Source organism: Filicampus tigris, chromosome 21 (genome assembly GCF_054856515.1).
Source record: "Filicampus tigris isolate MCC_2025a chromosome 21, RoL_Ftig_1.0, whole genome shotgun sequence".
Classification (NCBI taxonomy): domain Eukaryota; kingdom Metazoa; phylum Chordata; class Actinopteri; order Syngnathiformes; family Syngnathidae; genus Filicampus; species Filicampus tigris.
This window is the reverse complement of record NC_141237.1, coordinates 2,290,001-2,306,406: the sequence shown is the minus strand read 5'-3', so window position 1 is coordinate 2,306,406 and position 16,406 is coordinate 2,290,001. Positions and strand designations below refer to the sequence as shown.

General features: G+C 43.0%; 1 protein-coding gene across 1 annotated transcript in view; it reads right to left on the bottom strand.

Moving 5' to 3' along the window:
• The window catches only part of LOC147127119 (cadherin-12-like), a 91,175-nt gene that overhangs the window by 29,688 nt on the left and 45,081 nt on the right, over positions 1-16,406 (bottom strand). Inside the window, exons 4-6 of the mRNA XM_086021597.1 lie at positions 16,250-16,369; positions 13,508-13,675; positions 11,280-11,467 (exon numbers count right to left, since the gene is read on the bottom strand). Of these exons, the coding sequence (XP_085877723.1) occupies positions 11,280-11,467; positions 13,508-13,675; positions 16,250-16,369 (476 nt within the window). The remainder of the gene's footprint in view (positions 1-11,279; positions 11,468-13,507; positions 13,676-16,249; positions 16,370-16,406) is intronic.

Genomic DNA, 16,406 nt, shown 5'->3' with positions numbered 1-16,406 from the left:
TGAATCGAGAGTGTTTTGGAGCCCGGCATAACCTTTCTATGGTGAGCCAATGAAGTCGCAGCAGAGATTTTTTTTTTGGCCGAGTGTGCCGTGGGCAGTGCGCTGCGCTCAATAAGCTCATCATCAGGAGAGAAAAGATTACATGGCCCAAAGAGACCCCCCTGCCGCTGCCACCAGCACCATCGAAGGAGGAGGGATGCTCACTTTATTGTGCTGCCATCAATCACATCAGTTTGTGTCCTCGCTTGCCTCCATCGCTCGGCTCGCACCACATTAGACCTTTTTGAGCGCTTGCCAGTGGCCCCTTTCTTTCCGGACAGTTTTTGGACTGACTGTGAGTGACTCCTGAGGCCGCTTTTAGGCCATTTCCACATGAATACCTCTTTTCGCAGATTGTGGTTGAACCGGTACTAGCCTTAGCCCACAAACTATAACGCCAAAATTTAAGGGCTTTTTAGCCTGTAAAATAATAGCAGAAAGCCATTTTAACTGTGACAAGTGGGCTCCCATGGCACTTGAATATACAGTTATCAAAATAATAAACCAAAAGATGAATGTTTTTAGGATTTAAAGGTGAATCGTTCATATTCAGTATCAAAAACTCAAAGGTTTGCCAGTTTGGCGTCAAGTACATGCTGTACAAATTTGGTAGCAGTCCAAAAAAATGTACAGGAGTCTGTTGTCTTTGAATGACATCTGGGAGTGGCCACAATAAGCAGACTGGCTTGGCAGGGTGCTTCAAACCCAAAAGTGAGACTTGCGGTATGTTTTTAGCCACTGCTTTTTGAGACTATTTTTGTGGCTCTACTCATGACAGACATGCATGCCAAAGTTGATGTGTCTCTGTAAAATTGGCTTCTGGGACTGAATTGTCAAATTCTCTCTTCAAATTCCCCTAAAACTGGTTGCCTCAAACCAAAATGGCAGACTTTCTGTGCATGTCTCCTTGAGGATTTTTGCAGGTTTATGAAAGACATGCATACTAAATTTCATCTTTCTAAGATTCGGCTACTGAATTTTCAAATTCCCGGCAGCTTGAAAAGTCAACATTCCCTTAACTCGACTTTCTGAATCTTTTCAGATATGGCTTCTTAAGATTTTTGCAGGTCTACTCATGATAGACATCCGTCCCTGACCACCAAATTTTAATGTTTCTAAGTTAAACCGGCTTCAGGGGCTGAATTTCCAAATTCACTTGAATGTACAATATTTCCCAAGATTACAGTCGACTTTCTGATCTTTTAAGGCAAGGCTTTGACACTTTTTGTGGGTCTACTCATAGACAGGTCTACCAAAATTGGATGTTCCTAGGTGAAACTGGTTTCGGAGGGTGAGTCTTGTAATTCAATGAAATGGGCAAACTTTGAGTAAACAATGAGTAAATTGGCAGTGGTTACTTGTCAAATGGCAAACGAGGGCTTCTAACCAAAATTGTTGACTTATTGAATCTTTTCAGGCACGCCTTCTTCTGACTTTTACGTGCCTCTACTCATAAATGTCTGCCAGATTCCATTCTTTGAAGTCAAACTGACTCTGCGGGATGAATTTTCTAAATATTCCAGAGAGCACATAAATGTAAATGTTCACCAGGACAAACGAATTTCAAATCTACTGTCTGACTGTGTTAATCGGGCCATGTTAGCAAACCTCCAACAGAACCTCCTTCAACAGACCACTTCATTAAGGGCATGCAGCATGTGCACACCAGACCAAAAACAAACACAAAAATACTCCATACGCCAAACACCTCCTACTCAGTCACCTGGTGAGCTGTTATTTTTTCCCAAACTTGCCAAGCGGATCCCCCGCTGTTCGGAGGTATTGTTTCCTCTCAGCGCCTTAAGCTAAGCACTGAGTCCAAAATAGCCGGGTTCACCTCCCGCTGAAGCCTTCACAGCGCTGTAATCAATGGATTAATTCCCAGTCGGGTCTGTGGGCGAGCAGCCGGCGCTCGGATGCCACTGGGTTATCCTCAGCCGCTATCAAGTATCATTAACTGGCAGTGGTCTAGCAATTCCCAAACTTCTGATGCATGGTAGGTATGCCTCTGATGAAAAATCATCACTGCGTTATTTATGATTTATTATGACCTTCACAAGTGTCGTTGCAGCAAAGGGAAATGACTTGGGACCCAGGTCTCTACTCATTACAAACCCTCTAAGTGTGAATCATGTTGGTTTTGAACGATATGTCAAGGTAGCCTTGCTTTACCAGCAACAACTTCGTATATTTTCGGAATTATGGCTGTCAACTCAAACTGCCTATTGATTTTAATGACGTAGTATGTGTATGTGTATGTCAGCTCAGATTGGACTACAGTACAGTGGTGACTTCAGATACGAGTAAAATTGGTCCCATGACGACCGTGCTGAAACTGTTTTTAGATGCATTTTGTAATCCCATTCACTGGTCATTGTGCTGCTTCTTCTGGTATGCGCACCATGATCACCTGGGTGCAGAACAAGGCAGACATAAGGGTCACGTCACATCTCCTCACTCAAATCAGCCAAACAACAGTCAGGTAACTCATATCTAAAGGCACCACGATGAAAATTTGTCAGACCCGGATTTCAATCAACCTTTTTGAAACATTCAAGCATTTTGATGATGGAGGATGAAATTAGCTTAAATTCAGTAGTATGCCAGACTTAATTGCTTTCAATACCGCAGCCGCTGTTTTTCAGGCAAAGCAAGAATCCTGTTGATTGTGAAAGGTTATTTTCTTGTACAAAATGGCCTAGACTACCTTTCACTCGCCTGTATCAATTTTTAACATAGCCATGCCGTCCAGGAATATTTTTCTCTTAGTGCACTATTGATTTCCAACGTGCAATATACTTCCTGCACAAATGGCCCAGATCCCCTTATCAGATCTGCGCAGTTTACTTTTCACCTCTCAGCACATGAAAATGTCAAACTCTTGACACTGTCAGGGCTGTATTTCCATGTTAGACTCCTATTGATTTTGAATTATGGTATCCAAGAGGCTGGACACAGCCGAGGTCACACATTTTGTTTTAATAGCACTCCAGCAGCTTCAATTCCCAGCGCTCTATCATTTCTTTTCATGACGGATAGTGAAAACCAGCTTCATTCTGGTCTCGGGAATGATTTCTCCTTCACTCTGACCACTAGTGACATTTATGATGGAGGAAGTGGACCACGCTCACTGGCTGGGTTTAGTGAAATTAAGTCCTTAATTAATGGCAGGGAGGATGAAAAGGCTTCTTGCCTCAATACTGTCAATTGCTTTGACTGGAGAAGCTAAAACGGAGCTCATCCGGGATCAATAGCGGTGTCGTTTTGACTGCCGGGCCCACACCCACGGAATACTCACATCCATACACTCGGAGTAAATGAAAAGAAAGAAGTCACGCTTCAAGTCATTTTGTTCTCAGTTCATCCATGGTACCTTGCTGTTTTTTCTCCGATAACCTAATTCGCAGATAAAAAGCTGAGAAAAGTGCATTTTTGCCGATGTCAGATGATCTGGTGTTTTCCAGCAGAATGTTGACTACACAGTTCTATTTTTGCAAGCATTTTCACCGGCAGTTTCAGTTTCAGTCGAATCCGGAAATCTGAGCGCAGGCTACCATCCTCTCAGACCTTGAACCTTGGACTGGCCAGGGTGCATCTAGATTTTGATCTAGCTGTGCTTGGAATAGTGGGAGGTACTGGTGGTTTTGTCCTTAAAATGTGAGGCCCTTGGTAATCTGTTGATCCAATCATCCATCATCTCAACCCCCTATATTGGTCCAGTTTATTAGAACAACAGTCTGGGCAAGGAAGCCAACAACCTCCTCTGCCACTGCTGCAGGGATAGTGAGGCATGAGACAGAGTCCCTACAGGATGTCCAAGGCTTTGAGGCCTCTTTCCAATTGCTCACAGCTACCAGATTTGGCTGTCCTATAGAGCAGCAGGTCAGCTTTCAATCATATATGCAATATCATATCGAAGTTATGCTTCTTCCCACTTCCTTTTGAACATGTTAATTCACTATTGACTGTAAACCATGATGTTGTTTTTGTTTTGCTATTGATAAACAGTCTTGTTGCTGTTTTGTTCTTGATGATGCCTCGTGGTGTCTACATGAACATGTCCAAATAAATTCATTAATTCATTCATATATCATCAACTGCTTATCTGTATCCAATTCGTAGGATGAGTAGTCTTACTATGAATCTTAAGACTTCCCTGTTTCCACCCACCTTCTCCAAATCTACCAGGGGCATAGAGACACCTTTCCGGGCCAGCTATGGGTCCAGTGAGTCCTGGTTTTGCCCTGAGGCTCTCTTTGGTTGCTCATGACTCATAAATAAACAGATTTGGTGACCAAAGACAACACGAGGGTTAAGCACACTTGACTGCATCTGAGAACACACTGTATGATTTCCCTGTGATTTTGGTGGGTGAAAAGGGGATGGAGGCCAAAGTCCATCCATCCTTAAATGAGTTATCAACTGCTTATCTTGTGTTTAGTTTTGGGGCCACAGTCTGAGCAGGGAATCTCCAAATTTCTCTTTTCACATCAACCTCCTCTAGTTGTACCTGAGGCTTAAGCATATTTGGCAACCAAAAACCTCTTTCCTCCGTCAGCCCTAAGGCCGGTTGGGCATAACCAGATTTGGCTGCCGTAATGCTCAGTCTCAATCGTGGCCTGGCACGTACTGCATGGTTTGCCAGTAAGGGCGGTGGATCATGAGAATACGGGGGCCATGGGAAAAAGTCCAGGTTCAGCTGCACAACGCTCATGGCAAAGCAGTTTGACTTGCGCTCGGCATGCTAACAGTCGCTCAAGTCGGACTGTTGGCTAAAACCTGAGTTAGCTTTCTGCCGGATTCCTTGTGGCTGCCAACATCTCCAAAATGTCTCCTTGCCCAAACAAACGTGCAAACCCTCCGCGCTAATTCAAAGGCAGCCCACTATAAAAGGCTTTAATAGCTTCTTCGCATAGTGCTTTTCATCAGTGAGGATTTGGCCCCGTTTGGTTTGGACTTCAGGCTGCAGAAGATTAAGGGGAGTTTACCCCTCTCACTTTTATTGGTTTTGTACTTTCCCTTTTTATTGGTTTAAGATTTGGGACATCCAAAAAGCATTTAGCCAAATGAAGTATTTAGCAAGTGATACTAGCGCTTCCTGCTTTCTGTGTCGAGACAATAGATAGATTTGTTTTGGCAAAGCAATAGGCTTAATTTCATTCCATTTGAAAACTATCGAGCTTTGAAGGCACCTTTTGATCATTTACGATGCTTTCTGGTAGGGCTTATACAGAAGAGAAGTAACTTACATCAGCAAGAGATTGTAGTGGGTAGTGCAGTGGTTCAGAGGTGAATTTAATTGACAAGTGACCAGTCCAGATTGCCGACAGAAGAAGCGGTATACACAATTGATATATGTCTAGAATTTGTGAGCTCTTTTATACATGGTGCGAACAAGACTACCGGCCTGATGACATCGCAGGTGGTCTGACATGTTGTTTGACATATGAGAATCATGTGAGGGGCCCCGAAATAGAAACCGCCTCATTCCAGAGTCGCAGCATCAGCATCACCATGGCAACACCAAAGCTGCTTCACACCTTATGTGAAATGCAAGAAAAAAAAAAAGCAAACTAGCAGGTAATATGAAAAAAAAAAACACTAAGGGCTAATCGATATATGAATGAATTATGAGCAGGTTGGACTAAAGTCCTAAGTGGTTGACTTTGGGCTATTGTATGCTCCCAACTGCGTGGGAACAATTTGGGGAGTTTCCATTGCACAAAACAAGATCCACAAAAGGCATTCTTGGGTGAAAAAACTTTTTAAAAAAATTGTGAAAACCATGTTGCATGGAGTTGACCTACTTCTGGCACCTATGAGCCGCTATTCCAAGAGACCAAGAGCACTGGACTACAATCAAGTGATAACTGTATAAGTCTAGGGTGAAAAGAGGCATGTGGATGCACATGGGGCTCCGTTTCGGATGAATCTGTATTATTCAAATGTCTTCCCAGAGAGAGTGCGCCAGCCAAACATTATGCCACACACGCCGTCTTCAAACAATTCAGGTTTACCCCCCGAGGCTGGTAGCAGCAGATTTGCACGGCGCTTGGTTTCGTTCGTCTGCCGGGAGGAGGTAAATAAACAAGCAAATGGACAAATGCGGCATTTAATCGGAGAGGAAGTGATTTTGGGCGAGGCGGCCTGAGGCTCTTGTTTGTCAACGTGTCCTTCTCTGTACCGCGTGTCATCGGTCCGCACGCCTCCCCGGGAATTCTTTGACGGATTTACCTATTGTCTCACGTAATCTTATGTTTAGCAGATGGGATGTGCGAGGCCCCTTCACGCCTGTTTTTTTTTTTTTTTCCTCGCCAGGCTGGGAAACAGATGATCATCCTTTGAACCCATTACTCAGCCTGATCCTCTTATCATAGCCAACCTTCCTCACTCTCTAATTTGGCGTCTGCCAAACTCGGCTGTGTACAATGAGGCTCTCCTGCTGCCTGCCTGTGTGTGTCTGTGTGTGCGGGTGTGTGCATGTGTGTGTGCGAAAGTCAAACGAGGGAGGAAAGGAGAGCAGTAGAAGGATTGCTCTTTGGGGATATTGCAGCAATCCCGAAAAAGACAATGGAGTGGGTGGGTCAGAACACAGCAAGTAACTCATGAAGGCTTTATCTTCAGCACCCTCACACCTTCATCCTCGTCTTCATCAGTCCTCACCACCTATTGTGCACTTAATCACATAGTGAAGGCCGTCACTCGTTCACTCAGCATCTCATTCGGTCAGTCACTCACACACTCATTGTCACTCGCTCGCTGTGACTCACACTGTCTGTCGCTCATCTCACTCACTCAGTCACTGGCTGTGGCTCAGTCAGTGGCTCAGCTGTTCACTCATTCACTCACGGTGACTCATTCAGTCAATCGGTTGGTCGATCATTAACTCACTCACTCACTATGACTTCAGTATAACTTCATTCACTCACTCAGACTTCAGTACAAATTCACTCACTCACTATGACTTCAGTATAACTTCTCTCACTCACTCAGTCACTCACTGTGTCTCAGTCACTAGGTTGGTTGCTCAGCTGTTCACTCACGAACTCACTCATTCACACAGTGACTCACTGTGACTAATTCAGTTTGTCAGTCGGTCGGTCACTCACTCACTCACTCAATAGCACAATTACTCAATAACTCACACTCATTGTCACTCACTTTTCACATATAATCACTCACTGTGATTCATTCAGTCGGTCGATTGGTTGATCACCCACTCACTCACTCAGTAGCTAAATCACTCACTCACTCACTATAACTCAGTCACTCAGTTACTCACTCACCGTGACTCGCTCAGTCAGTAACTCACTCGCTGTGACTCGTTCAGTCAGTAACTCACTCACTGTGACTCGTTCAGTCAGTAACTCACTCACTGACTCTTATTTGAGTCACTCACTTACGGTGACTCATTCAATTAGTCTCACACTCAGAACCTAACTGTAACTTTAGTCCCTCAGTTCGTCCCTCAGTTAGTTCCTCATTCAGTCTCTCACTGACTGGCTCCCTGACTATCATGTCACCTTTGCCATGCTGTGTTGTGTTGTCATTTCCACAGCATGTGGCGGACGTCTATGCTGCATTGTCCCCACTTCCCTTGTTCAAATTGTCTTAGCTGTAGACTTTGAGGCTTCCAACAACAAAAGCATCACAGAGCGCAGACACAAAACAAAACACAAACACGCGCGCACACACACTCACAGAGTGCACACAAGGACTATCAATTACTGCTAGTGTGAATATTTTGGTGGGGATCAAAAAGCAACAAGAGCACCTTTTGTGCTAAAAATAGACAGACGACATTTACCGGTCTTACATTCAAAATACTCCGAAAGGCACACAAATGCAGTTGCCTTCTGCAATCAGACGAAATGTTCAGCGGAGAGATTGACATAAATTGCACACTTGTGAAAGTGAAACTTGTGCTCCTAAAAAGGAATATTTCTTTGCTCGCCATTGTACAAGTTGAATACAAATTGCACCTAGATAAATGCCTTGAAAACAATGATTAAATGTAAGTAAATGCACTTACAAATGTACTGGACTGGATTAAAACAAATACATATAAAAGCTTCAAGACCCTGTAAATATTATGCAGTTTGAACAATTTATTCAGTGAGCCTTTCACACTCCACTAGACGGAGCCCTGGTAAGGTGTCCCTTAGCTCATGAAGAAAGTGTGTTTTACAATCATGTCTATGCAAATTGAAAGTGCAGGTTCTATTCGATTCATCCACTTGATTCAACAAGCGACTATTCACTAAGATTTTAGTTACCATTTCAAGCATATCCCTATTCAAAATTAAAGCCATTTTCTTAGGAGTTTAAAGCAACAGTGGGGAACCTCTTCATTGAGTGCATTAACATGTTCAAAAAACTGTTCTCTTTCCCTGCCTGACAAAAGCGAGTTTAGCGGCCGATGCTATTATGTGTGATGACTGTGACACTTTTAGTCCTTTCATTTCCATTTCAGCTCAACGTGAGCGCCAACAAATTGAATTTGGACTGCCCAAAGCGGTGCGCGGTGTGCAGAGGCGTGGGGGTGGCAGGATTCGAGGGGGAGATTGTTTGGGGGGGGGGCTGTTGTAAGCAAGCACATTCAGGTAGTGAAAGGGAGAATAGAAGCACTTGTGTAAAACACACACCCACACCCACACCCCCGCACACGCAGCACACACTAGGTGTGCGGCTGCGTGCGTGGGCCCGGACGACCCACACGTTCATTTTGTCTGCCGTTTCGCAAAGCTTCGCCAGGCATGAGCGTCGCGAATCGATCGTGTTACTCGGCAGTGCACACACAACATTAGCAACGCAGGATAATGATATTGATATTGTGCTTGTATAACAATGCTGCATCATTTATCGAGAGCTGCTTCTAATGTCCTGGCTATATAACTTGCTTAAAAATCGTAGGCTTGTGTCACCAGATCGAGTCTAGACTCGTTCAAAGACTGCTCTTTGGTCATTTGTGGTTACGTGTGGAAAGTAGCAATACACCGATATGCTATATTCAGGGCAGATAACGATTATTAGTAGTCAAGGAGGCCGATAACCAATATTTGGAGCCGTAAAAAGGAAAACATTGGCCTCAAAATCTAAAAAAAAAAGAAAGCTCTTCACTTTGTTGAAACATCTTTTAGCACATATTTATTGAACAATTTTTCCGATTTTCATTATGTTGATTTTTTAAAATTATTATTACTATACATTTAGACAAAATACATCTTTGTTATAAAATTCGAACAAAAAGTTCAGGGAGCACCCAGGATCGTCAGCATGTCTTAATAAGTTAAATGAAACCTTAAACAATAGCTCCATATCATTTTCTACGGCAAATGAAGTACTCCAAAATGTCTAAATGACAGAAATGTTAAACTTTCACATATCGTTATTTTGATTTCAACACAGCTTTAAATTTATTTATTATCGGCTATCAGATTTTTAAAAAAGGCCACTGCGGATATTTGTCAAAACGTCGAATATTGGTCTATCGCTAGTGGAAAGGTTCTGATCATTTACACAGTCATGCTTTATGGAGATTTTTATTAGAGGGCACAGTGGAGCCCGTGGGAAGCGGTGTGGCATTATTTGACTTGAGTGATTTTGGACATGATGGATGGCGCGCGTCTCTAACAAGTCGCCGGTCTTCACAAGTCAGGAAATAGCGTCCAATGGAAGATGTACGCTAATGTGTTTTCTGGCCATGAGGGGTCTCCAAATCACATCAATAAATATATCGCATGAGGTGTGATGCACTGGGTCCGTTCTTTTGTGTTTCGGCTCAGGAGTTTCATTAAAATGTTTGTAAGTGTGTGTATCTGGGTGAAAATGTTTTTTTTTTGTGGTGTTCAAAAGCCTTACCTTACCTGTACCTTGAGTTGAACATGAAGTCAGACATTATGATTTGAAGCAACCATTTTGGGCAAATTCCAGTGCTCAGACTCAAAAGTGCTCGGGAATTCGGCAAACAAGCCCCAAGTGTATGGCGTGGCATCAAAACGTAATGATATGTTTTTTTCATGACCCTCATTTAAGATTATTAAATGGGAAATAATGAATTCTGTCATACACTGGACATATAGGTCCGCTTATTTTAAGCCTCCATATTTTTTGAAGCATATAGGCCAAAGTTAATAACTTGCATGTCTTATCGTGTTTAATATATTCCGAGCTCGATTTCGCTCCCTAATTTTAGTGCGCGCCCGTACAGGCTTCTTTTGTTCAAACAAGACACGATGGACCTTGAAGGCTTCATCTAGACGTAATTAATTCCTCCAACGTCGCTGCCACTTTGGTACAAAGTTGGCCGAGCAAAATGGTGTCCCCACCGATGCCGTAGGTTCACGTCGGAAATAAATTGCATTGCGGATCAAAGCCGACCTCTGGGAGTCTTAATCAACTTAGCGAATAGAACATATGGCCCACGAGATGAGCTCCTGCACGCTGAGCGGTCGATGGCCACCGGAGAGCGGCAGCGGTGCAACCGGGGTGCCAGCACGCAGAGCCGCTAATGAAGGTTCGGGGATCTCACTGCCCGGCAATTCTTTGCTTCTACAAACTCTGCTGCGACATCTATAATACATTAGCAACGTCTTCTATATTTCAACTGGCAGCCTCACTGTCTTCCATACAAGAAGCATAGGGCAGTTTTATATATATATATATATATATATATATATATATATATATATATATATATATATATATATATATATTTGCCTTGAAACTTTGACCTTTGTTAACAACTGGAAACCTTACCCTTGGGTAAGACCCTGAATTTAACTCGCTAACGCTGGCTTGAAACCCTAATTATAGCTACACAGCATATGAAAAAGGTGGATTTCCCTTGTTGATGAATAATCTATCCATCCCAAGTCTCACTTAAAAACCTAACAACATATGAACAGCCCCGGTGATCCTGTTCATCCACGCTGTTACATCTGTTCACATTTCAGTTGAAACGTTTTTTGAGGCAACAGAGATTAGTTAGGTTTTACTGGCATGCAACTCAAGTGGTTAGAGTCCCACCATTTTGTCCATATAAAACTCTGCCGGTGAAGTTCAAACGCAGAATTCCATGTCAAGCTTTGGAAATTGGACCTTTTGGATGCTTTCGAGAGCCCGCGGCAAAAAAGCAATGAGCCCGCTGAGGCGTTTTAAAGGCAGCTGAAGTTGAAGTTGACTCTCCGTGACAACAAAATCAAAGTGTTATGCGTTTTTTTTGTCGGAGGGCCGCTCACCCGCTTGAGGATGATGACGCCATCTTGGTTGTGGTCGTTGGTGGTGATGTCAAACATGGCGCCCCCGTCGCCCGGCACGATGGTGTACTCCACTTCGGCGTTCTTGCCCACATCCAAGTCGTGGGCCTTGATCCTGCCCACGGCCGAGCCCACCGCCGACGATTCTGGAACGCGCAAGTGGAAGAAACCTGCAAATAGAGCATTGATCAAATCATCTTGTCATGTTAAGATCATCAAATATGAACGTCTGCAGGCGTCTACCTTGCCTACTGAGGTATCTCTTATTTTTCGAGACCTGAACAAGCCCCCGATGGATGTTACCACATACACGTGCATACACATTTCATCACACAACACGCTCTCATTTGTTATTCCTCAATTTGACCACAATGTTGATCTGAGGCACGAGAGGGAGCTTCCGAACGAATCTGGCAGTTATTTGCCCGATGAATAATACACAAATCTGAAGGTCAGGTTTTGATTTTCAAAGTTTTGGCAATGCTTTCAGCGTGGATGTTCTTTGGCCCGTTCTCCTGGAAGAAGTGATCCTTCCAGGACAAAAGTAGAACTCTCGCTCTCCAGCTAAACTGTCATCGGGTCTTGTGAGGACTTGAAACATCTTCAGCGGAGTACAGAAGCATCCGCACGTGGCGCGAACCTTTGTGCTGTGACAGAATTATGGAAATATCAACTTTTGCTTTCCACAGCTCGGCTCGATTTACATTCCGGTCCGCTCGACGAGCAGTCTGGCTCACTACGGAGGTTTGCGCTTGGCTGTCATATGCTCACAGGGCCGACATTAGCCAGAGCACAAAACTCGCACATCAGTGACTTCACAGAAATTGATGTTTTTTTTGTTTTTTTTACTACTTTGACCTGCTGATTGAGAGAGGCAAATTCGTGATGTTCAGCAGCCCATAAAAAAAAAATAGTGAAGTTACAGCATTGTGCTGAAATGCAGTGAGTCAGTCCCCTCAGTGCATCGCGCTAAAACCGAAATCTAAATATAGAAGGATGCTCCACGAGCAAAAACAACGGCCAGCCGACAAGCTTTATTTACCGGAGCTTGTCGGCGCAGCCATGCGAAAACAAGTCGACCTTTTGCACGTCATTGGGACAAACTGTGTAATTACAGTTAGCGCTACTGTGGAGGAAACTTTTATAAATGTCGAACGTAATAAGTTTCTGACCAGCTTCGGTTGGCCACTGAGAAGTTGGGTTCAGTCAAGGTTTAGATGAGGTGTCAAATCCTGCATACCAGCTCGGTCATTAGCGTGGTAAAATAACTTTGCCTTGATGTCTTCCATCTTAATGCTAACAGATGGCACCGGAGTCTTTGTGTTGTATAACCTTTTAGGCAATGGGTGTTTGAACACTGTTGACATAATATAACAATACTTGCAGGCATATTTTCTTTATCCTCTGCGAAGAATGACAAATATTACTGCATCTTACTGAGTTGTAAGCGCAGTCTCCACTGATATATGAATATCTTATTTATTATACAGCCCCTAGATGGTCAAATTGAGCAAAAAAATGTGGCAAAAACTATTCAATTCTTCACATTGTATTCCATTTTCTCACTCCTATTTGTTTTTATCAAGTACAATAATAGAGTGCTTCTTTGACAAAAAATCTTTCAAACTTTACATTCCCAACAGGTTGCGTTTTCGGTCATCACTTGATCGATTGATCAAGTGGCGTGCTACAGATTGCTTTCCTTGGCAGCGTTGCATCAGTTAGTGTAACTGGCATCAAATCGCAGCGATGCCAACAAATTATGTGAGAAGACAACTTTTGAGTGATGACTGACTGATGGATTGGCGAAGCGCCTTTTGACTCGGCACTGAAGTCAGGAGTTAAGTATTTTGAGTGACGACAGAGTGCTCCATCATAACATGATTTTCACCTGGTGCTTCAAATGACGCATTTCAACATGTTTTGCATGACAACTGGGGGGTATGTTTGAATCCACTGATCCAAATTTTTGCTTTGGTTTATAGAGATCCTGGCCCACACACCGGAAAATTAAGTAATTGTAGTTTGTGTCTGATTATGTTTTCCATCATTTAAAATTTTAAAATTTGATTTGATCTCAATCCAAAATATTACTTTTGGATTAGTTTGGATTGAGGGAAGTGACATTTGCTGCAGTCAAGGTGAACAGGACAGTTATAAACTGGAAACCGCTATTTTTAATCAAGCTCATGTAAAAACAGGCCACCCACTTTTGGAGAACCTGGGCGGGTTGTCGTTGACGTCGCTGAGGGTGATGTTGACGACGGTGGTGCCGGCCAGCCCCCCCAGTTGTCCCCCCATGTCCTTGGCCTGGATTAGCACCTGGTACTGCTCCTTCACCTCTCTGTCCATGTTGGGCAAGGCCGTCTTGATCACGCCTGCCGCACAGCACACGTGGGCGACAAGCACAAATGTCAGCGTGTGCAGAATGGCATTTAAAGGAACGGCGCAGAACGGTATCAAAGCCGGCCAAGTATGCACATTTTTATTTTAAAATTCGTCTTCACCTGAGAAACAAGAATAGAGGTCACGTGACAAACTTGACATTCAAACGGCGAACTGTAGCCTAGACTTGCAGTGATTCACTTGAGATCACACGGTGCTTGTGCTACACATTTACAGTCAGATCAAATCTAACCAAGATGAAATTTCTCAAATCAATTCAACGTGCGCTTTATCTTCTCTAAGAGCATTGCACTGAAAAATGTTAAGGTATCAAAACTTTTACGGGAATTTCAACACTGGTTAGAAGAAAGTTCATCTTAAAATAATACCGTAATTCCATAGGTGTACTGTAAGTGGTATAAAAACAGTAGTTAGATTGTGTGTGTGGTTTTTTTTATTCAGTGTAGCTTTAAAGTTTACTTGGCAGAGAAGTTAAAATATTCATTTAATTACCGGTACTTTGATATCATCTTTAAGCCTGTTTTCTTTTTTTGCAGTTAACTCCATTTTCACGCAGCATAACAGTAAAATGCTGCTTCACCATGTTTGCTTTAAACTCTGGGCTCCACTAACTGACCCTAGTCTGTAAATTTCAAAGCCCTACCAGGTTTGTATCCCATTAGCATTTCTTGAATGTAATCAGGAACTAAAGTATTCAGCGATTTATAGACTGTACACTTGATTTAATCAAAATTATATGCCAATTGAACAATAACATTTGACTTGTGTATTTATACTTCGGACATGAATAGAATAGTTTAAAATGAAGATTTTTAAGAGGAAAAAAATGCTTAAAATACCTGTAAATTAAAAATAAATATCATCTAAATTTGACACTCGACGGCAGACATGTCCGGTCCTCAAAGGCCAGTGTCCTGCCTGTTTTCCGTCTGTCCCTGTTGCAACACACCTGAATCAAAAGATCATGATCGGTATCAAGCTTCTTCAGAGATTACTGATGAGCTGATCATTTTAATCAGGTGTGTTGCAGCAGGGACAGACGGAAAACAAGTAGGACACCAGCCTTTGAGGACAGAGTTTGGACACCCCTGCTCTACAGAGAAGAGTGTTGTTGTAACCACCTAAAAAAACACAAATGCCACTTCATCTAGAAACTTTCTTATGCCTCCATATCCATCCATGTTCAAGCCACCAAAGTATATCCACTTAAAGCCTCCAGTGGCTGGATTATATACTGGGCTGTAGCGGGGCTTTCCACGCCGTGACGAGAGGCGCATGCTACTAGCTAGCTCGTAGCAAAAATCAAGATTTTTGTTTGAATGTATGTTTGTATGTTTAACTATCAAGATAATTTCACAATAGCACCATTTGGCTCACCTCCCTCCTGTTCATTGTTTTTTTGATGATTGCTGACGAATGTTTGCCCAGATAGACGGACGCCCAGTCAGGAAAACATTTACTCTCGCAGCATGAGTGTTTGTAGTTGCCGCAGTTGTGCTATCCCGCCTCAGCAGGTGCTCTCCTGTGAGTGGCAACACCTTTCACTTGTGTCGCCGTTGTGATATGCATGAAGGTATTTTATTACACCAAGAGCTGTCCCGCTTGTCCCGCTGCTGGCGAAAGTGTCTTTTAAAGGGGGACATATTATGGAAATGTGACTTTTTAATAGCTTGTATACATATAGTGATGTGTCTGGAGTAAGTGGATACCCACAAAGTGTGAAATTAAATAACATTAAATGTTTTCTCTGCCTTTTTCTGAAAATGTGTCTGTAAGCAATCTATTATGAATTCTGCTGAATCGTGGTGTCACAATTGGGCTCATTTACATGTTGGGCTCAATTTTTGTGTATGGAGTAAATCCCGCGCAGCACGTGGCCTAACTTTGCACCAGAGGTGGCTGGGCTTTGATATGGGTCAAACGGGTACATGGGGGTACAAAATATCTGCACCGTAAAGTGAGCCACTCGTCTAGTTGCAACACCTTAGCGCTGGCCCCCTGGTTGAAATGGTAACAAAACGATTGGGCAATTTTTTTGTCAATTCAAAAGTGAATATTACATGTCCTATAATTCTTTGCGTATTTTGTTTTAAGAATAGCAGAAACTGTTTCAAATAGAGGGAAAAAATCCAAAACAATTCTCCTTTAAGTTCAGTACAAAATTCCTTCTCCCTTTACTGCCACTCAGCTGCCAATCCCGAAGCTTTTACCCCCGTTCTGCTGCATTGACTACAGCAGAGCGTGAGCATAAACAACAAAATAAATAACAGCGTTAATGTTTCAGCATAATTGTGTTTGGTCATTTTCAACCAGCGGCCATAAATAATTGTTAGCCAGTCAGCAACAAACCGACAAAGTGATGAGACGGTGAATGGAAACATCTGGATGCTGGCGGGTCGCTAATATGTTGATATGTCCCTCACATCAGATGACTTTAAGGTAATAATTTGGGATGTTTGAAGAGTCAACGTAGAATGAAAAGGATTGATGATTCTTCTGCATCCCACAAATTAGGAATCACTGCGAACATGGATTAGAACTGTTACCAGTTTTGGGGTCCACTGAGAAGTAGGGCTGCCCATGCAGGATGCTGTACACCACCCTGGCGCTGTTCCCGTACGTCGGGTCATCTGCGTCAGTGGCCGTCACCTGCGTTACGTACGTTCCTGCGGAGAAAATAAAACACACAAAAAAAACACTCGG